This window comes from Aquarana catesbeiana, linkage group LG12, assembly GCF_042186555.1.
Source record: "Aquarana catesbeiana isolate 2022-GZ linkage group LG12, ASM4218655v1, whole genome shotgun sequence".
NCBI classification, from domain to species: Eukaryota; Metazoa; Chordata; class Amphibia; order Anura; family Ranidae; genus Aquarana; species Aquarana catesbeiana.
The window spans coordinates 43440510-43463518 of record NC_133335.1 but is presented as its reverse complement, the minus strand read 5'-3'; the positions used below and the strand labels follow the sequence as shown (position 1 = coordinate 43463518).

The window sequence follows — 23009 nt, the reverse complement described above, 5'->3', positions numbered from 1 at the left end:
TGTATGCCAATCCCAGCTCTGAAGTATATACACCAGGGGCTTCTAGCGAACTTAACCCCTGCACTGCTGGACCCTACTGCTATCTGCTTCCAACTCTTATCTGCGAGAAGCCCAAGTGAGTACTTATGTTTAAAGCAGAGGCACTTATGATCCTCCATGCTCATTTAAATGTAGCATTTTGTTGCAAATCATGTATTATAGAAAAAAGGCAAATCCCACTTAAAGCGGAGTTCCACCCAAAAGTGGAAGTTCCGCTTTAAGCACTCCTCGCCCCCTAACATGCCACATTTGGCATGTCATTTTTTTTTTTTTTTGGGGGGTGGGGGGTGGGTACCTTCTTTTGAGAGGGACTTCCTGTCCCACTTCTTCCTTTCTTCTCTCGGCCGCCTCTTCCTCCCCCCCTAGGCGGCTCCTCCCTCCCTGCAATCTTTTGGGACTCGTCACACGTCCCAGAAGATTGCCTGGCCAATAGCAGAGCGCAGTGCGACTCGCACAGTGCGCCGCCGGCAGTGAAGCCGCAAGCTGTCACAGTTGCTATGACAGCGCTGCGGAGAAGAGGGGGAGAGGAGCGAGGCACTGGGCAGCCGCATCAATGGACCGTGGAACTCCGCTTTAAGGCGGGGTTCACACTGGTACGACATGATTGTTGTACGACTGTCACCTACTTTGCCCTGCAACGTCGGTCCTACTTCCATCCCACTTTAATGAACAAGATACGATTTTGCTCTGACTTTGACTTCCAACTTGTCCTTTGACCAATCAAAACAATCCCAGTGTGACAAATTCCTTTTCCTGCTACTGTAATCACCATGTTGGATGTCACAAGTTGGATGGTTAGGACGAGGATCCGTCTTTGATGTGACTTCAATGATGTTGAATTTGCTAAAAACTGACCAAAGTAGTGCAGGAACCTTTTCTAAAGTCGGATTGACTTGTGGCGGACCAGTTAGGATGGCTCTAATAGGGAACCACTGATTTGTACGTCGTGCGACATGTGTCCCCAAAGTCAGAGTGTATGTCGCATCAGTGTGAACCCGGCCTAAAAGCGTATTTAAACCTTAATAATTAACTTCTCTTATTTGCGGCTGTTAAAATACCACTTAAAAAGGCAAAAAAAAAAAAAAATGTAAAAATAAAGAAAAACAAAACAAAAAAACACAACAGTCCTGCAAGAAATAAAGAAGCCCAAGTGAGTACTTCTGTTGAAAGCAGAGGCACTTATGATCCTCCATGCTCATTTAAATGTAGCATTTTTTTTGCAAATCATGTATTATAGGAAAAGGCAAATCCCACTTAAAGCGGAGTTCCACCCAAAAGAGTCCTGTTCACTCCGTTATGTCAAGCAGTCTTATCAGTTCTGCCTAGCTGAATTCCTTGAACTACAGAAACCCTCCATCTATGTCATGAAGATTAGGAGAGAAGGTAGGGCTCTGTAGGTCGACAAAATATAACAGGGCAGGGCTAATGTCATCCCTTGAGATGTCAGTGGAAAAAAGGTAGTGTTGTCAGAACAGGAAATTAAGAGTTACGGAAAGAAAAAAAGAAACATTTTATACATTTACGCGGTACAACTCTGCAATATTGACATACACTTAAGGGCTCGTGCGGAGCTAAAATACGCCCGCATTTCAGCACAGGAGCCACAGGTGTTGCATACAGCTACCTGTACAAATGAACTCCAGGATATGGCTGTGCGTGGCTATAGGCAACCTGGAACATGAATGTGCATGGACGCGTTTACACTCAGAACTGTGCATACCCACGTACAGCTGTATATGCTAATTAATTTGTACACAACAACCGTGGCACCCGGGCCCTAAAATGAGCAGGTAGACACACTTCTGATGTGTGACATCCAAAGGCGCAAGTCTGAACGCGTGTTTATGCTCAGAGCTCCATGTGCGCAAGCCTTTACTGGTAATCCTCCTACTGCCTACGTTAGCACGGCCCAGGTCGGGGCTAAACCACAGCAGGTCACATGCTTTTTCAGGTCCCCCCAGGTCAAGCAGAGTGGAGCCGTCAAATCAAGTATCTGATCAGCTATGTAGGTGTTGCTGCCTGTGGAGCAGATCAGATGCTTTACTGACAGCTCCACTCAGCTCTGCCTTGCTTGCCAAAACATTTGTCAAAATTTTACAGTGACAAAAACGAAAAACGAAAAGTACAGCACATTTTTGTCCACTGACGAAAATCAATTCCATTTTCGTTAACGAACTAAATCAAAAACAAAAATGTGAGGCAGGGAAGTTTACCCTTGTGAACTTCTAGTTTCCACAGAGCTCCGCCTACTTATGCTCCCAGCAAGCAAGCGAGTCGAGTCAATAGCATGCTTCGCTTAGCAGCAGTTGCAGCACTGTGCAGCCTGTACTACAGACCTCTGAGTCCTCATCAGACGACCATCCACAGCAGTACTCTGCATTACAGGCCTCCCGACGAGAGTTCCACTAACCGACTCACAATGACGACCATCCAAAAGCAGGCTTGAGGCTTCCCCTCAGATCACAGTCTATCCAGAGCACGATGTGTGCGCATTACAGGCCTCCTCTGACCACCTGCATCCAGAGCACTGTGCAACATTACAGGCCTCACTTCAGACCACCATCCAGAGCACTGCGCATTACAGGCCTCACCTCAGACCTAAGAGCACCATCCAGCACTGTGCATTACAGGCCTCCTCTCAGACCGCCATCCAGAGCACTGTGCAGCATTACAGGCCTCCTCAGACCACTGTGCAGCATTACAGGCCTCCTCAGACAGACCACCATCCAGAGCGCTGTGCAGCATTACAGGCCTCCTCAGACCACCATCCAGATTACTGTGCAGCATTACAGGCCTCCTCAGACAGACCACCCTCCAGAGCACTGTGCAGCATTGCAGGCCTCCTCAGACCGTCCAGAGTGGCTAAATCTTTATCTGCGAGTTTGTTCAAACTTTAATACTATAAATAACAACATATTATATGTTTTTACTCCAGGAGTATATAATGAGTTTGTAAATTCTATAGAAATGCTTAAATAATGCATTACAATTTAACTAAACACATTAGACTTTAGTTGACTAAAATTATTTTATTCGCCTAATATGTACTGGAGATTTTAGTCGACTAAAACAATAGCAGATGACTAAAATGGGACTAAAACTAAAAATGGCATTTTAGTCAAAAGACTAAAACTAAATTAAAAATTTGATGGCAAAATTAACACTGCTTCCTTGGGGAAAGGGCCTGAACAAGCACGTGACCTGCAGTGGCTTGCCTCTACTGAGGTGAAAACGGTTGCTTTTTTTTTTTTCAAAGTGCTTCTTGTGTAAACGAATTGCTCACGGTGTGCCCTTGAGATGTGGTCAGGCTATCCTGGATTCTTAGGACCCTAATGTGGGCGTGTTTCTTTCATGTGAAAGCAGAACTACACTGAGTCGGAGCACCACAAACCAAAAACACCATATCATTTATTTTTGATATTCAATGCAAACACCCCCATCCATCCATGTCTCAATGCTTTATTATGCTGAGTAACCACTTATATTGAGATACATGATTCATGTAGCATTTACTTCCTGGAATCTACATGCATTTAGCTCAGGAATGCAGGTAGGAGGGTGTGCTTAGCCGAGAAAGCCCCTCCTGAAGACTCCAGGGATGTACGACATCATTTGCTTAGACCTGAAAAGCAGGAAGTAACTAAAGAAATGAAAAAAAAAAAATAAAAAAAGTTGATAACAAGTAACACATACTTTCCTATTTACTAATGCTAGCAGTATAAAAGTTTAACAATAGTCAATGTTAATTGAGAGAGTGAAGTTCTGCTTTAAGTACACGAGTACTAAGTAATGTACATGTGTAACACTTCAGATCAAGTTTCTGTAGATGACGCACCTATTCTTTCACACAGCTACATATTCCATACACACAGCTCATCACCAAGCTACCACTCCTGTACTCCACAAATTTTAATAAAGAATGTGCAGCTGAACAGGACACAGTATTAAATACACAAGTATACGTTTCATTTGAGAAGCATGTAAAGTCTTTGTTAAAAGTCTGTTTTCTCTCTAAACGGCCTCTCCTCCTTTCTCTGTCATTAGTGGTGTCAGGGATGTTTCACAGTGGATGAGGGGCAGCAAAGAGACTAGGCTGAGGGGCAGTCCATGGATTAGAAGGATTCCCCTCCATTTCATGTCAGATACTTGAAGACAAGAATCATGACCACACAGGTGAAAATCATGCCTCCAATCATGATGGCTTTATCTTGAAATGCTCTCTTCTCAATCAGCCGCATAACCGTATTGGACAGACCCAGCATGTTGGCCACATCCAGGATCTTCTTCTGGGCCCCCTGAGGAGATAACAGGATGATGGGGACAAGGGAGGACAGAGGTAAAAAGCAAGGTGTTATATGAATGTTGGTTTAGAAGACATATCTATGTGATCTAAATGAGAAGCAGAGATAAAAATAATATCTTGAATATAATTTACTAATAACTTTAAGTGCCCAATATTTAGTAAGCTCTATTTATCGAAGGATGTCTGTGTGTTCCCTGTAGCAACCACTCCAGCTAGACTGAATGGTGGATTTTTACCCAGGTAATTTGTCCAGCTTGGAACAATGTAACTATGTATATACCATACCTGACCGAAGGCTCTGGAAGCTGGAAAATCACCAAAGTAAACACCAATACTCCAGAGATCTCCATTTGCTTCTGGATCCTGTGCTGAATGGCCGGCCTGATGAACTCTGAACACAGGAGGTTGGCCGCTTAACATGGGTGCTATTCAGAGCAGTAGTCATCAACCCTGTCCTCAGGGCCCACTAACAGGCCAGGTTTTATGTATTACTTGGGGGAGATGCAGACTAGAATACTGCAATCACTGAGCAGCAAATGATATCACCTGTGATGTATTTCAGTTATCTTGCAAACCTGGCCTGTTAGTGGGCCCTGGAGGACAGGGTTGATGACCACTGATTCAGAGAAAACTTTTCATTTTCCGAATGAATGCAAAGCCTTCTTTGATTGGATGAGGTGGAGAGGCGGGGCAGCGATGTCACACTCTCCACCTCGTCCAGGGAATACTTTGCATGCATCTCACTGAAAAGGTTTAATTATTTGGTTTAAAAAGTTTAACCAGCCGCCGCAGTTATACTGTGGCAGGTTGACTCCCCTGGTCGATTCGCCATAGCTGTACGTCCGCTGCTTTAAGAGCTCTATGGGTGGCGTACGTGGCGCGACGACGGAGCCGATGCGTGTGCCCGGCTGCCGCGTCGTCCGCCGGGCACCCGCGATCGCTCCTGAGAGAGGCAGAACGGAAATCTGTCAATGTAAACAGACAGATCCCTGTTGTCAGGAGAGAGGACACAGATCTGCTGTTCATACAGAATATGAACAGCGATCGGTCTCCTCCTCCAGGCAGTCCCATCCCCCCCCACAGTAAGAAACACTCCCCAGGACACACATTTAACCCCTTGATCGCCCCCTAGTGTTAACCCCTTCCCTGCCAATGATATTTATACAGTAATCAGTGTATTTTTAACTTGGATTGCTGTAGAAATGTCAATTGTCCCAAAAAAGTGTCAAACGTGTCCAATTTGTCCGCCGCAATGTCGCAGATCACTGCCATTACTAGTTAAAAAAAAAAAAAGGGAAAAGAAAAAAAAGAATCATAATAAAAATGCCATAAATCTATCCTCTATTTTGTACACACTATAACTTTTGCACAAACCAATCAATACACGCTTATTGCGTTTATTTTTTTACCAAAAAGATATAGAAAAATAAAATTTCAGCCTAAACTGAGGAAGAAATTTGTTTTTGGTTTTTTTTTTGGGGGGGGGGGGGGGGGGGGGGATATTTATTATAGCAAAAAGTAAAAAAAAAAAAATATAGTATTTTTTTCAAAATGGTCTTTTTTGTTTATAGCGGAGGTGATCAAGTACCACCAAAAGAAAGTTCTATTTGTGGGGAAAAAAAAAGGGACATAAATTTTGTTTGGGTACAACGTTGCACGACTGCACAATTGTCAGTTAAAGCGACGCAGTGCCGTATCGCAAAAAAAGGCCTGGTCATTGAGGGGGCAAATGCTTCCGGTCCTTAAGGCGGGGGTCCACCTATCTATCGTTTTTTTTTTTTTGAGTTCATTCACAAACTTTTCTTCTCAGCAATACATACTCACATATTGTGTGTAATATGTCCGCCTGTGTCAGATTTCGTTGGAAAGAATAACTTATATTATTCACTGCAGGCGGGTTCCATCTTCATTGTGGGCATTTGAAGCCCACAAGCATTTATTTCCTGGATGTGGTGAATGCTGTGCTCCCAGCATTCACCGCTCGCTCCCGCACATGCTCAGTGGCATCCTGGGAAGCCTGAGACTAGCTCCCAGGAGTCTGGGAGAGGCTAGAAACACGCCTACTCCCACTGGAGGAGAACCAGGAAGTGCAAAGAAGAATAGAAAAATAAAAGGTAATTACGGCGATTTAAATTTTTTTAAACGGCATGTCAGCATCTAGGCAAGGAAGAGAATACATACAGATATTGTTCAAAATTTGGGTGGAACCCCGCTTTAAGTGGTTAAACTTTTTTATTCTCTCAGTAGAGTACTGAATAATGTGATTCGGATCAGATTTATTTTCAGACATATTTAGCATCAAATGATGCTTATTAGAGACACCTTAATGAATTAAACCCAAACTGGCATAGGTTTACTGTACTATGGTAAATCTTATACCCTTTTTTAAATCAGGCCCTTAGGTCTTTCACTGAAAAACTTCTAGAATATTAGTAAAAAATGCCATTCTTATAAATAATTAATGTTGGTCATATAGAAGGTTTGTTCACTGAGTATAACTTGACATCCCCTGTTGTCATCTGTTTACAAGTGGATATTTTTTTTTACATGGTTTTCAATAAAGCAGGGTACGTTTAAAACTCCTTCCAGGTATTTTCCTTCACTGTATGTGGGAGATTACCTTTAACTTCCTGTTTCAGAAACAGTGGCAGCTGCAATAAGTGCCGATTGTTCATGTGAAATAAAGTGACCCTGTACAGTTGAGTCCCAATGACCTGCAACTCCTACTGCATGAGCTAGGTTGGGGATATGCAATTAGCGGACCCCCAGCTGTTCCAAAACTACAAGTCCCATCATGCCTCTGCCTCTGGGTGTCATGCTTGTGGCTGTCAGTCTTTCTATGCCTCATGGGACTTGTAGTTCTGCAACAGCTGGAGGTCCACTAATTGCATATCCCTGAGCTAGGTGCTGGACACACACAAAAGTCTTACACGGATTTGCTGAAACCCTGGAAGGGGGCAGGAGCAGGTTGATGGGTTCCACAAATGCTCAGTATAAAAGCTTCTATGAATTTTGAGGATCATGCAGGGGAGTACTGGTACTCCAGCAATCTCTGCTTACTACAACTACAATTTATAGGCCACCCTGACCCAGTTATACTCACTGTGCCCATGATCCCCCACTGCTCAGTTGCTCTGTTGTAACTGCCATAAAATACCTGGCATTTCCATGTATTTGGGAGAATGGGATATCCTTTTAGGATGTAGTACAAGCACTTTAATCTAAGTGGCCCATAGTCAAGCATGAACACTCGTGTGAGGGAGAGGTGACCTCGTCCACCCCGTGTATGCCTTGGAACAGAGCTTGTGCAGAGTTTGACTCCTGGGGCAGAGAAAAACAAGGATATACACAGGTTGGAAAATGGACTTGTAAGTGACTCTGTTTTCTCATTGGGCAAAATAACAGAGTCTATAAAGTAAACCGGTTTTGAGAGAAGTGAAGAGGTGAAGAGTCTGCAATTGATGACCTCCTTCTGAAAAATGCTAGATGTCTGGTCATCTCTGGCATCAATACTTCTTTAAGTCACTGACCCAGAAGAAGCATGGAGCCAGTGAAGTCATGAGTGTTGTCAGAACTTTTAGTTTGCAACAAACATGTTCAGAGACGGGGGGGTTTATTTACTACAGGCAAATCCACTATGCACTTGGAAGTGCAGTCGCTGCAAATCTGAGGGGACATGCAAGGAAAATAAAAAAAAAAAAAAAAACAAACATTTTTGCTTGCACATGAGTGGATGATAGAAATCAGCAAAGCTTCCCCTCATTTCATATCTTCTCCTCAGATCTACAGCCACTGCACTTCCAAGTGCAATTGCAGTGCACAGTGGATTTGCCTTTAGTAAATCAACCCCAATGACTCCAGAGATTGATCAATAGGCAGGCCATGTCTCTCAGTTCAGGTTTTTATAGTATAAATGCGGACTTGATGTAATAAGCAGTTTTGGGTCATTTCTTCCCAGTAAGACCAATTACTCAACGCCCCCATCTTGGCCAACTGATTCCCCACCTTTAAGGTCTTCCTTTGGTCCCTCAGCCCTTCCAGTATACTGGTACCACTCCCCAGGAGGTCGTCTATGCCTTGGTGTGCGTTACGGACAGAGGAGTTAAATTGAAGGGTCTCATCAATGTGAATTGAGGTATCTGAATCCTGTGTGAGAGATTGGTAAGTGACTGCACTGATTATTTGTTCTTATATAAAAACATTAAGGGTTTCAGTTTTATAGCATTCTTATAGATAATACCCTGAGGTCTCACATCTGTCTACAGTGCACTGGTAGCAATAAAAGACAATATAGTAGAACTGTCATTCTGCAAAATATTGCAAGTAGTAAGCATTAACAAAATGTTTTATTTGTTATGAAGGTTTTAGTGTATTTAGGAAGGGTTAAGCCACAGAGACAACATACTTTAAAGCATGCCACTTTCCATATACCCTATGTCCAAATGAACAGGTGCCAGCCACGTGTAGGACAATAGAAGCCCCTATACAGCTGTTTATTAGTCACACCTAATACCAAGGCTTTAATAAGGTGTGACTAGCTAACATGTTATACTCATCTGCTCTTTACAGTGGTTTTGCACAGAGCAGCCCTGATCCTCCTCTTCTCGGGTCACATGCCTGTGCTCCTGGCTCCTCCCGAGTGCCCCCAGAGCAAACTAAAGCAGGCACACTCCCGAGCCTTGGCTCTGCGTGTCCATTCACACAAGGAGCTGTGGCTCAGCCCCACCACCTCCGTCTCCCGATTGGATCAATGGCAGAGAGGCAAGGCTCTCGTGGACATCGCTTGATTGAGATGGGGCTCAGGTATGTATTAGGGGGGGCTGCTGCACCACAGAAAGTTTACCTTCATGCATGAAGGTAAAAATGACCAGTTACACTTAACGGTGTTTCTGGGAACTCTTCCAGGACGGTACCTTGAGAGATGACTGGTCCCACCTGACAGGAAACACAATCAACAAAAGAGGTTAAAACCCCCGCCCCTCCCTGTGCTCCTCAGTTGTGAAAAAGTATTGATCCACACCACTGCACGAGAGTGAAACACTTCAAATCTCCAATCAAACCCAACATACCAAAAGAGCCGGTGGGAAGTAGGCTAGCCGTCCTGAAAGACTTCCCAGAAACACCGTTACTGGTAAGTGTAACTGGTCATTTTCTCAAGTCGTCTTCCAGGACGGCACCCTGAGAGAAGAGCAAGTAACTCAGGCCTACCTTAGGGCGGGACAACAGCTTGTAGGACCTTCCTACCAAACGCCAGATCCTGAGGTGACAGCAACTCCACCCTGTAGTGTCTGAGGAAGGTGCTCTAGGTTGTCCAAGTAGCTGCTCCACCGATGCTCCGGCCCTTTCTGCCCAAGAGGTCGAAAGAATGTGCCTTAAGGTTATTCGGGGCTGCCCTACCAGCCTGATCATAGGCCAAGGTAATAGTCCGCTTGATCCATCTCGCTATGGATGCTTTAGACGCTTGCTGACCCTTATTCTGGCCAGAAAAACTAACTAATAAGTGGCTGGACCTTCTAAACTCTTTAAATCTATCCAAATAAGCCAACAGACAACGTCTGACATCTAAACAATGAAAGGAACTCTCTCTCTCTCGTTCTGAGGATTGGTACAGACTGAAGGAAGGACAATCTCTTGAGTTCTGTGGAAACTTGAGGCTACCTTCGGGAGGTACAGGGGGTGCTACCTGAATACAACCCTGTCATCAAATAATAAAAAAAGGGCTCCAAGTAATCCTTTCCCACTGAGAAAGTGGGAAAGTCTTCCCCCAGCCTTACGTAACTTGGTATCCTTGTCGGCAGACTTCTGGCTGGGGAAGACCAGACCTCCCCTTCTGCTTGCCTTTACCGACCCCCCCCCCCCCCCCCCCCCCCCCAGCACCTGGTAACAGTACCTTCCTTTTTATCTCTAAACCGGTTTTTAGCCTGGGGGGCCCTCAAAAAAACAAAAACTTTTCCCCTTTCCTTCTTCGGTTTTATGGGAAATTTCTTGCCTTTCTCTGTAGACCTAAAAAGGGCCTGATCAAACCCAGTGCAGAAGAGCAGGGAACCCTAAAATGGAAGACCACACAGCCGAGTCTTAGAAGTGTTGTCCCATCCCAGATGGATACACTTGTAACAGAAAGGTTTAGGGTGATCCTGTAGTAATTTATCATTACAATATCTGCATCTCTTAGAGCGGGAAGGGGCTTTAGGATGGCTGGCGACCACCTGGGCAGTACCGTCCTCCCCTACGAGAGACACATATGCAAGTTAGAAAGCAATGCCCCCCTTGCTATGTCCTGCAGGAGTAAGAGTCGGGGTCTGCCGCTCCCATCATTACCCCTGCCAGCTAGGTTGACTCACCCCTGTGGTCTCCTCTAATGCTGCAGCTGCTAAGGGCCTCTCTTCTCTTTCCATCTTGTCACTTGAGTCTTCCAACCCTTGCTGAGACTGGTGTGATGATCAGGAAGAGCAGGATGTGGACGCCTGCTCCACCATTGGTCAGACCTCTGCTCCCAGCTCAGAATGCCGCTGCCATTTTGCTGAAGCCCCGGACTTGGGGAGGCGTGGCGACATAATTCCCGGCGATAGGGAGGAAGCCATGTCATTCCTCTTCTTGCAAGATGGAGCCGAGTCCTCTCAGCCCAGCTGATTGGTGCCATCCCTCACTGCTAGCGGCCCACGCGACTCTCTGCAGGGAGTGACCAGGAGTCGGGGGTATGCCGCACCCGGCACCCCGACCGACAGCTCTCCTCCCTCTACCCCCCCACTAAATGGACGCCCACCAGATAAGGGGGGGGGGGGGGGGACGGGACCGGAAAATGATCCCTGACGTTCCAGGTGCCCCACTGTACACAGGGTTCTTCAGCTTTCGGAGGGGGGGGGGGGGGGCTCTTCCCAAATCTGCCGCCCCCCCTGAGAAAAATAGGGAGACCCCCTTAGAAAGGGCAAGCCCTACCAGACCCAAAAGCTTCAACAAGCCTGCGGCCCGGCTCCCAGGGGGATACCATCAGCCCACGGCTTTGGGTCTTTTAGAAAAAAAAGCAAACGGTTTCTCTGTGGGGAAACACAATCAAGAACTGAGGAGCACGGGGAGAGGTGTGGGTTTTAACCTCATTGTTGATTGTGTTTCCTGTCAGGTGGGACCAGTCATCTCTGAGGGTGCCATCCTGAAAGACGACTTGAGAAAAAACCTTGTGCCCTTACAATCACTTTAAGATGGCTATAGATAGTTCAGGAACAGATTCTGCCATCCACACAAATGAGGCGCATGGAGGAATTCCCCTGCCAGGACTTTGTACACTGATCAGTGGCTGCAACTGGTGATCAGCAAACGTTTTCAAGCTTGTCCAATTGGTAGAAGTTAGTCTAACAATCAGCTTCCGTCAAACGAGGATGGCCACACATGGATCAAAATCCAGCCAATCCCTGTGAACTTTGATCAGTCTATGGCCAGCTTAACTCCCACAACCTAACTATCTAGTGCTGTCATAACAAGCAAGAATGACTAAGGAAGCAAAGAAAAGATCCTGGCTTAACAGAACACATCCAAAATACATTAAAACCTTCATCACGAAAACAAACAAATACAGTGCCTACCTTCTATCCCCTCTCCTTCTAAGCATATGTCCACTATAAAAGTAAAAAATGGACTAAAAGGAGAAGTTGTGACAGAGCAAAATAATTTGGCATGAACTTCAAGTAAGCTTAATAGCAGACTGTGTGCGACTATTACACTGGGGCATGAGCTGCAGACATGTTCGTGTATCCAATTAGTAACGTCTGGCTGATTATATCCCACAAATAGTATTCTTTTTAGTGTAAAGTAACGTGGAAGAACGAATGCTAGGACTGCAGAGTAAACGTGTACCAAGTCTACACACCCCTGTAAAAAAAAAAAAAAAAAAAATAATGAGACAGACATCGATAAATCATTTCAGAACTTTTTCCACCTTTAATGTGACCTATAAACTGTACAACTCAATTGAACAACAAACTGAAATCTTTAAGGTGGAGGGAAGTAAAAATAAAAATAATATAGTTGCATAAGTGTACACAACCTTAAAATAACACTTTGTTGAAGCACCTTTTGATTTTATTACAGCACTCAGTCTTTTTGGGTACGAGTCTATCAGCATGGCACATCTTGACTTGGTAATATTTGCCCATTCTTTGCAAAAACACTCCAAATCTATCAGATTGCGAGGACATCTCCTGTGCACAGCCCTCTTCAGATAACCTCACAGATTTTCAATCAGATTCAGGTCTGGGCTCTGGCTGGGCCATTCCAAAAACTTTAATCTTCTTCTGGTAAAGCCATTCCTTTGTTGATTTGGATGTATGCTTTGGGTCATTGTCATGCTGAAAGATGAAGTTCCTCAGCATGTTCAGCTTTCTAGCAAAAGCTTGAACATTTTGTGCCAATATTGACTGGTATTTGGAACTGTTTATAATTCCCTCTACCTTGACTAAGGCCCCTGTTCCAGCTAAAGAAAAATAGCCCCAAAGCATGATGCTGCCACCGCTGTGTTTCACGGTGGGTATGGTGTTCTTTTGGTGACGTGCAGTGTTTTTTCACCAAACATATCTTTCGAAATTATGGCCAAAAAGTTCAACCTTGGTTTCATCAGACCAGAACACATTTTCCCACATGATTTTGGGAGACTTCAGATGTGTTTTTGCTAAATTTAGCCAGGTTTGGATGTTTTTCTTGGTAAGAAAATGCTTCCGTCTTGCCACTCTACCCCAAAGCCCAGACATATGAAGAACACGGAAGGTTGGTGTCACATGTACCACACAGCCAGTACTTGCCAGATATTCCTCCAGCTCCTTTAATGTTGCTGTAGGCCTCTTGGCAGCCTCCCTGACCAGTTTTCTTCTCATTAATTTTGGAGGGATGTCCCCGTTCTTGGTAATGTCACTGTTGTCCCATCTTTTCTCCACTTGATGATGACTGTCTTCACTGTGCTCCATGGTAGATCTAATGCCGTGGAAATTCTTTTGTACCCTTCTCCTGACTGATATCTTTTAACAATGAGATCCCTGTGATGATTTGGAAGCTCTCTGCTGGCCAAGGCTTTTGCTGTAGGATGCAAATAAGAAAATGCCAGGAAAGACCTACTAGAACAGCTGAACTTTATTTGGGGTTAATCAGAGGCACTTTAAATGATGGCAGGTGTGTACTGACTCCTATTTAACATGAGTTTGAATGTGATTGCTTAATTCTGAACACAGCTACATCCCCAATTATAAGAGGGTGTGCATAGTTATGCAACCACATTATTTTAGTTTTTTATTTTTACTCCCCCCCTTAAAAGATTTCAGGTTGTTTTTCAACTGAGTTGTACAGTTTATAAGTCACATTAAAAAAGTGGAAAAAGTTCTAAAATGATTTATCTTTGTCTTGTCTTTGTGTAGACTTTTTACATCCACTCTAAATACAAAGAATTAAATGGAGTGAAGGTAGAGCTCTCTTACCACCCAAGAGATTCTATAAGAAGATGAGGTTTTAAAAATGAAACCAAAATTTGAACCCAGTTGGGTTTTATATTTAATTTGCTGGGGAAATGAAACAGGGTCAGTCCACCATTTCAGTTTCTGGTGGATGCTGAGAGTTAAACCATGGGTATATTAGATAGGCACTTCAGCATTTAGATATCCGTTTGTGAACAGGAGGATATAAAACATAAAGAGAATACATTTTGGTGCAACAGAGGGGGTGAGACTATGGCAGAGTGGGGAAGAGCCAGGAACTTTTGAGAAGTGTAAGGCTCCAGGAAATTCCAGGGCTGATTTAATCCGTATTAAAAAATGGGGCAGTTGGCCCAACAGGCACCCAAATGGTCCTGGAGTCCAGCTTATCATAAATGTAATCAGGGCAGCAGGACCCTTACTCTCATACTCTGCCTACATAGGGGTAGGGGCGAGAGGAAGGATCCCACTGCATCAATTACAGTGATGGACAGGGGGACTTATGCAGGGCATAGCAGGCCATACATTATGCAATTTTCTTTCCTTCAACCATGGGTTGAAGGAAAGAAAATTGTTCAGTTTCCCCAGAGCCATTTTGTTCTGCCAGAAGGGAGCCTTCCCCACTGGCAGAATACAATGATCACTGCTGGTAGCTATAAATGTTGGCGATGAGTGGGCAAAAAAAACCCCAAAACAGACAGGCTGGTTGTACAGAAGTCAATGCATCGACTTCAATACAACCAGCCTGCCCCTAGGTGGATTGAAATTAGGCTGGTTCCTGCTATGGACCAGCTTAAGCCCCTGAAATACAGATTTGTAGGGGACCTACCCATTAGAGATTTTAGCCTGGACTTTAATAAAATGGGTCTAGATGCAGCTGAGAGGTGAAACTAGTTATCAATTCATATGTCTATGGTATGAATAAATGTGGGCAATTTAGGAAGTGAAACTTACATTGGTGGTGTAATTCCGTGTCAGCAGCTCCTCACGCTCCTTATCCTGTTGTTCTCTGGCATAGCGCCGATGTTGAAAGTTTCTCAGTGCTGTCTGTAGATGCTGCACGTCATATTTCAACTGGTCTACCCGGCTATCAAGACAAAAATTGCAGAAGAAGGGTTAACTTATTATCCACATAGGGAGTTTTGCTAAATCTCATGCTGGTGTTCATCTTTTGCACATGCTTGGTTTGCTTCTATCTAAATCCGAAGACCTAAGACATATTTAAAATGACACAAGTCTAAGCCTGCAAAAATGCAGATCAAGGTGTTCAGTGGCTCAAGCACTACTCTCTTTCCAAATTCACTGGAGCATTAGAGAAAGAGAGTGGTTGCAAAACACTAAAATGATAAGACAAGAGGCTGCAGTCCTACCAAGTAGCCCTGCAAAAAGCCTAGGGAAGAATTGCCTTGGATGATATAGCGGAATGGATACATGAATCCATGGCTTACACTTCGCATGCTATTTTTTTTTTTTGGTAGCCTTTGCAAAATACATTTCTTTCTCTGAAAGCAGTGAGGAAAGAAGGATGTGCACCTCTGCGATTTATACTGCTGCCTGTTTCTAACAAAAAAACTATAAAAAAGTGCCTATGGAGATGACTGAATGCACTTACCTTGTCGCTAGCTGGCTGCAAATGGTAAACACAAGCCTTAAAAATATTTTTTGGGACTGAACATAAAATAATCATAAAATGTATATTAAAAAAACAACAAACAACCATACATTATATTTATATATATATATATATATATATATATATATATATATATATATATATATATATATATATATATATATACAGGGGGTCCCCTACTTACAAACATCCGACTTACAAACGACTCCTACTTACAAACGGAGGGAGACAACAAGAAGTGAGAGGAAATCTACCCCTAGGAAGGGAAATTCACTCCTGTAAGAGTTAATATGGGAAAAAGGTGTCTCCACTGATGCTTTATCACCAATCCTTATTTCCCTAATAACCCCAAATTTTCAAAATCCAATTGTCATTGGGACAGAAAGTGAGGTGAAATCTTCTGAACAGGGGCACAGACAGCAAAACAAATGTTACAGGGGTGATAACCCTTCCCTATGCTATCTACAAAACTTAAAAATAGATTTTTTTGGCTGGAGCTACAATTAAAAAATGTACCTGTTCCGACTTACAAACAGATTCAACTTAAGAACAAACCTAAAGTCCCTATCTTGTTTGTAACCCGGGGACCCCTTGTATATATATATATATATATTTGTATTTTTAAAATTTTTTTTAAATGTATCGTTTACTGTAAGCAAAGATTTGCCAACTATTTCCCAAATATATCTTTACGCAGGCAAATCCCAATTGCTCATTTCCTGGCTGTGCTCTCTTTTGTCCTGGTGCACTGTGGGTTAATGGTGGTAACTACCTGCTCAGTATGGAAACTTGACTTGCTATCACAGAACCATACACAGGAAACCTGTTTCAAGCCCTTCTCCTGACCTGAATCATTTAAAAGCTTCCCAAAACCGCCCTGGGGGTGTGTGTGGAATCCGAAGCAGGGGGGGGGGGGGGGGGGGAGTGTGCATGCCAGCTACATAGGTATTGCAGTTCTCACTCCTTACCTCCCCCTCTCTTTAGTAAATTATTATTCTTGTCCATTTCCAACCCTTTTTGAAGTCCAGGTTATAACGGCAGATAGGATCTGAGGCATTTTTAAACCATAAAAAAAATAATTAGAATTATGGAAGCAGAGAATTGTAAAGAAATTATTTTTGCTTCCGTTTCATACCAGTAGAGTTTATCTTCTTAACCCATTCCAGGTAGGTTCTCGACAATAGGTGCCATATCTGAGTCATGTTGGTAAAAGTGGACGACAGGAAAAATGTAGATCATTACAAGGTTGTAAAGGGCACCGACTGGTCTCCAATTTAAAAGTTGTCTTTGGACAGATACTAACAATTTTAAGAAATGTGCGATTGCAACAAAAATTTGTGTTTTTGCTGACTGCACAATTTCTTGCACATCTCCATCTCATTAATCAACTATGTAATGTAAAAATCCTTCCAATTTTTATCCAAATAGGTGGACCCTTGATTGATTTAATGTAAATGAACACTGCCCACGACAACACATTTAGAACTGGAATTTGACCAATTTTCTGACATTTTCTGATCACTTTGCATCTCTGTTTTTTAGCCTTAAGATAACTGAAAGATCTTAGATACTACCTATGCCCATTTCCTTTGCCTGCAAGCTTAGATTTACAGAATATTAAACCCAAAACCAAAAATATAAACATATTAAAACTTACCAATCTTTAGATAGGGTGGCTGCATTAGTTTTCTCTTTTTTTAGGCTTCCTTAAAACCCCCATCCCATTTTACCTGGTGATCTGGCAGGTAACACACCCCCAGAGTGCCCCCCCCCCTCTGGATGAAGGAGCACAGAGAGCACCTTTGGACAGCAGCATTGTTAATCTGGAGGGAGGGGACTGTTAGATGCACTAGCAGATTTAGATACACTACCAAACTAAGCTGAACTCCAGCTAACACTTCGTTGACAGTTACAGAATAAAAAAATTGGGGGGGGGGGGGTAAATATTTTACATAAACAAGAGCTGATCATTGTAAGCACAGCTGTAGGTGTTTAAATGGTTTTTCTCAGCCCTGTAACTGCTACATCTGCAGGACAGCTTGTTTTTTTGAAAAACAGACTAAGAGGCATAGAGGAGCTCCGCTATGAGGAAAGGTTAGAGCAGGGGTCTTCAAACTACCGCCCTCCAGTTGTTCAGGAACTACAATTCCCATCATGCCTAGTCATGTCTGTGAATGTCAGTATTTTACAATGCCTCATGGGATGTGTAGTTCCATAACAGCTGGAGGGCCGTAGTTTGAGGATCCCTGGGTTAGAGGGACAGAATTTATTCCCTCTTGAGAAGAGGAGATTAAGGGGGAATATGATCAACATGTACAATATTCACTTTAAGGTCATCACAGAGGACAAGAGGGCACTCTTTATGTCTAGAGGAAAAAAAGATTTAATCTCCAAATACAGAAAGTTTTCGTCACAGTAATGCCGCGTACACGCGGTCGGAATTTCCGACAACAAATGTTCGATGTGAGCTTGTTGTCGGAAATTCCGACCGTGTGTAAGCTCCATTGGACATTTGTTGTCGGAATTTCCGACAACAAAAATTGGAGAGCTGGTTCTCAAATTTTCCGACAACAAAATCCTTTGTCGGAAATTCCGATCATGTGTACACAATTCCAACGCACAAAATTCCATGCATGCTCGGAATCAAGCAGAAGAGCCGCACTGGCTATTGAACTTCATTTTTCTCGGCTTGTCGTACGTGTTGTACATCACCGCGTTCTTGACGTTCGGAATTTCCGACAAGGTTTGTGCGACCGGGTGTATGCAAGACAAATTTGAGACAACATCCGTCGGAAATAAATCCAGGATTTTGTTGTCGGAATGTCCGATCGTGTGTACGCGGAATTAGAGGTGTGAAAATGTGGGCTCCCTCCAGGAGGTGGTTCTGGCCAGCTCAGTAGATTGCTTTAACCACTTCAATACCAGGCACTTAGACACCTTCCCGCCCAGACCAATTTTCAGCTTTCAGCGCTGTCGCAATTTGAATGACAATTGCGCGGTCATGCAACACTGTACTCAAACAAATTTTTTATAATTTTGTTCCCACAAATAGAGCTTTCTTTTCGTGGTATTTGATCACCTCTGCGGTTTTTATTTTTTGCACAACAAATAAAAAAAGACCGAAAAATTTAAAAAAAAAGGTTTTTCTTTGTTTCTGTTAAAATTTTATGTAAATAAGTACGTTTTCTTCTTCAATGATGGGCACTGATATGGCTGCACTGACGGGCACCGATGAGGTGGCACTGATAGGTGGGACTGATGGGCACTGATAGGCGGCACTGATGGGCACTCATAGGTGGCATTGATTGGTCCTTATGGGTGGCACTGATAGGTGGCACCGATGGGCAATGACAGGTGGCACTGATGACACTGATTGGTGGCACTGATAAAATTGGTGGCATTGCTGGGCATAACTAAAACATAATGGTGCCAATCAGTGCCCATTTGTGGGCACGGATTGGCACAGATTGGGCACATGTGGATGGCCATGGGGTACATACCTGGCCATCCACATGTTGCCCCTTCCCTGGTGGTCCTAGTGGCGATCCCTGGTGGTCCAGTGTGGTGATCTGAGGGGGGGCTGCGCTGATAAACAATCAGCGCAGACCCCCCCCCCCCCTGTCAGGAGAACCACCGATCGGCTCTCCTCTACTCGCGTCTCTCAGACGCGAGTGAGGAAAAGCCGATCAACGGCTCTTCCCATTGACAGCGTGATCAGCCGTGATTGGACACGGCTGATCACGTGGTGAAGAGCCTCCGCTGGAGGCTCTTTACCAAGATCGGTAGAGCGGTGTGTCAGGCTGACACACCAATCGCCGCGATGGGCGCGCGGCGGCATGTTATCCTGCTGGACGTCAATCCGCTATAGGGCGGACGGGAAGTGGGTAAAAAAAAAAAAAAAAAAGGCCTGGATTAATTCCTAAAATGTACATAACTGGATACTAACATTTATAGGTAAAGTTGATCCAGGGAAAATCCGATTGCCACTCGGGACATCAGGAAGGAATCGTTTCCCCTGCTGTAGCAAATTGGATCATGCTTTACTTGTTTTTTTTTTTTGCATTCCTCTGGATCAACTGTGGGTCTAGGATTGTGTATATGGGATTGTATGATTTTTTTTTTTTTTTTTTATTGGTTGAACTGGATGGACTTGTCTATTTTCAGCCTGACTAACTATATAACAGACTTACTGGCTGGATCACCAGGGCAAAAAAAAAAAAAGCCTAAAAAAGGAAAAAAGAATGCAGCCATCACGTCTAAGCATTGGTAAGCTGGAATATAATAAAATCTTTGCTTTTTGGTTTAATACTGCTTTAAGATTATCATTCTGTCCCACACTTCAAGTCATCTGCCAATCACCCCCACCTTTTATTTAAAGCAGGAAAGATAAAGAAGAGGAGAGTATTGCAACAAAAGCTGCATTTAAAATATTTTAAACACCTCAGTTGCCTAATTTAAATTTTTAGCAAATAAAGGGAATTCTGCTTTAAACATAAGATTTGTTTGGCAGGAAAAAAAAAAGTTAGACTTTTTTTTAATGAGAAAGATTGTTCAAGGCACACATTATAAGTCTATCAGATGCTATACTTGATATCAATAGTAGCTAAAGATGTCTACAAAATGACTGTCTGGGACTGACATAAAAATAAAGTTGACAAAAAAGTGATAGAAAGCCAAAAAAACGAATATTGCATCACCAGCCACACAATTTTCTTAGCTTTAGAAAGAATAGGGAATGGTTAAAACCTCAGTTGTTTTTTTTTTTTATTGTGTCCCCGTCTGGGATATTTACCCTCACTTTCTGTTGCCATCAATGGGACAGGAAGGGAGCAAAGATGTCATTAATTGGGCTATAGACACTGACACAAATCTATATTTTTATCAATCCTTACTTTATCCAAAATCAAAAGGAAATTATTTCAAGGGGTTCCACATTAAATGGTTGGTATTTTAACCTTCCACTTTAACTGAAAGCTGCAGTGTTCTCTGAAGAAGCGGGCAAAGGGACCATGTTATACATTTCACTGCATTGTCTTGGCTCAGATTCAGAACAACAGAAACTATAATCATTTAGCTACTGAGGCAGAACACAACTGCCAAGATGAAAAATTGTGGAACGAAATAAAATAAAAAGGAGGTGCTGGACTTAAAGCTTGACTTTCTTCAAATACAGGTCGATAGTAGTTCTTGTCAAATGAATCCCGGTTGCTCGGAAAACATGAAAATGTGAGGGGGACATACCTGACTTGAGAAGTATACATAATATAGAAAAAGTCATACATGGATATATTAAAAGTCTACATACCCCTGTTAAAAATCTCAGGTTTCTGTGATGTAAAAAAAATGACAAAAGATAAATCATTTCAGAACTTTTTCCACCTTTAATGTGACCTATAAACTGTACAACTCAGTTGAACAACAAACTGAAATATTTTAGGTGGAGGGAAGTAAAAATAAAAAACAAAAATAATATGTTTGCATAAGTGTGCACACCCTTATACTAATACTGTGTTGAAGCACCTTTTGATTTTATTACAGCACTCAGTAGTCTTTTGGGGTAGGAGTCTATCAGCATGGGGCATCTTGTCTTAGCAACATTTGCCCGCTCTTCTTTGCAAAAACACTCCAGAATCTGTCAGACTGTGAGGGCATCTCCTGTGCACAGCCCTCTTCAGATCACCCCACAGATTTTCAATCAGATTTCAAGTCTGGGCCATTCCAAAACTTTAATCTTTTTCTGGTGAAGCCATTGCTTTTTTGATTTGGATGTATGCTTTGGGTCGTTGTCATGCTGAAAGATGAAGTTCCTCTTCATGTTCAGCTTTCTAGCAGAAGACTGAAGGTTTTGTGACAATATTGACTGGTATTTGGAACGGTTTATAATTCCCTCTACCTTGACTAAGGCCCCTGTTCCAGCTGAAGAAAAACAGACACAAAGCATGATGCTGCCACCACCATGCTTCACAGTGTGTATGGTGTTCTCTTGGTGATGTGCAGTGTTGTTTTTGCAACAAACATATCTTTTGGAATTATAGCCAAAAAGTTCAACCTTGGTTTCAACAGACCATGACACATTTTCTCACATGCTTTTGGGAGACTTCAGATGTGTGTTTTGCAAAATTTAGCCGGGTTTGGATGTTTTTCTTAATAAGAAAAAGCTTCCGTCTTGCCACTCTACCCCACAGCCCAGACATATGAAGAATACGGGAGATTGTTGTCACGTGTACCACACAGCCAGTACTTGCCAGATATTCCTGCAGCTCCTTTAATGTTGCTGTAGGCCTCTTGGCAGCCTCCCTGACCAGCTTTCTTCTCATCAAATTTATAGGGACGTCCAGTTCTTGGTAATGTCACGGTTGTGCCATATTTTCTCCACTTGATGACGGTCTTCACTGTGTTCCATGGTATATCTAATGCCTTGGAAATCCTTTTGTACCCTTCTCCTGACTGATACCTTTTACCAATGAGATCTCTCTGATGCTTTGGAAGCTCTCTGCAGACCATGGCTTTTGCTGTAGGATGCAACTAACAAAATGTCAGGAAAGACCTACTAGAACAGCTGAACTTTATTTGGGGTTCATCAGAGGCACTTTAAAATGATGGCAGGGGTGTACTGACTCCTATTTAACATGAGTTTGAATGTGATTGGTTAATTCTGAACACAGATACATCCCCAGTTATAAGATGGTGTGCACACCTCTGCAACCGCATTATTTTATTTATTTTTTTTTATTTTTACTTCCCCCCCTAAAAGATTTCAGTTTGTTTTTCAATTGAGTTGTACAGTTTATAGGTCACTTTAAAAAGTGGAAAAACTCTGAAATGATTTAATCTTTGTCTCATTTTTTTTACATCATAGAAACCTGACATTTTAGCAGGGGTGTGTGGACTTTTTATATCCACTGTTTGTGAACAGGAAAAACAATATCCAGTCAGTTCAAAAGTCCATATATCCTTCAGCCCCCCTTAACATCGGCACGATTTGACATGTCAAAAAATAAATAAATAAATAAATAAAAATAAATAAATAATCGCATGGCAAATTGCAGCCTATTGCCGGCAATGGCACTGTCCCAATCAGTGCTACGCCGACTTTGCGGCACCGCACTGTTTTACAAAAGTAGTTCCTGCACTACTTTTGGCAACTTCAGGGGCGATTTCAATAGACATCTGTACATGAACCTGCACAGATGTCTTTCAAATTGTCCCCGAACTCGCAATGAAATGCGGGTTTGAAATCGTGTGAGTTTAGCTGAACTTGCATGATTTGAAACCCGCGTTTAGGGTGAACAAGGGCTTACTCTTGACAGTGAAATCACAACCAGTGAAAAAGCAGTATCCGACACATTGGGGCCAAGGAATCCCCCTCTATGAGGGCTTGGTTGCTAGTGTTCCAGTATGGACTGCAATAAAACCCTTTGAATAGATATCTTAAACATGGGCAAATATGCAGGGTACAATAGCAGTATATTTGCACTGCCGATCTAGTTCTTCGCAAGATGAAATATGGAGCCACTGAGTGGACACCTAAGTGTCACACCTATAAGAAGTGTTTGGACATTGCATTCTTAAACCATGGCGTGGT

General features: G+C 43.0%; 1 protein-coding gene across 2 annotated transcripts in view; it reads right to left on the bottom strand.

Moving 5' to 3' along the window:
• Nucleotides 1-3930: 3930 nt before the first annotated feature.
• The window catches only part of GOSR2 (golgi SNAP receptor complex member 2), a 29834-nt gene continuing 10755 nt past the window's right edge, over nt 3931-23009 (bottom strand). The window contains exons 4-6 of one of the 2 annotated variants that reach the window (XM_073607658.1): nt 14746-14878; nt 8348-8488; nt 3931-4334 (exon numbers count right to left, since the gene is read on the bottom strand). In XM_073607658.1, coding sequence (XP_073463759.1) covers nt 4173-4334; nt 8348-8488; nt 14746-14878 — 436 coding nt within the window. In that variant the 3' untranslated portion in view covers nt 3931-4172. The remainder of the gene's footprint in view (nt 4335-8347; nt 8489-14745; nt 14879-23009) is intronic. The other variant, XM_073607659.1, reaches the window with a different exon arrangement.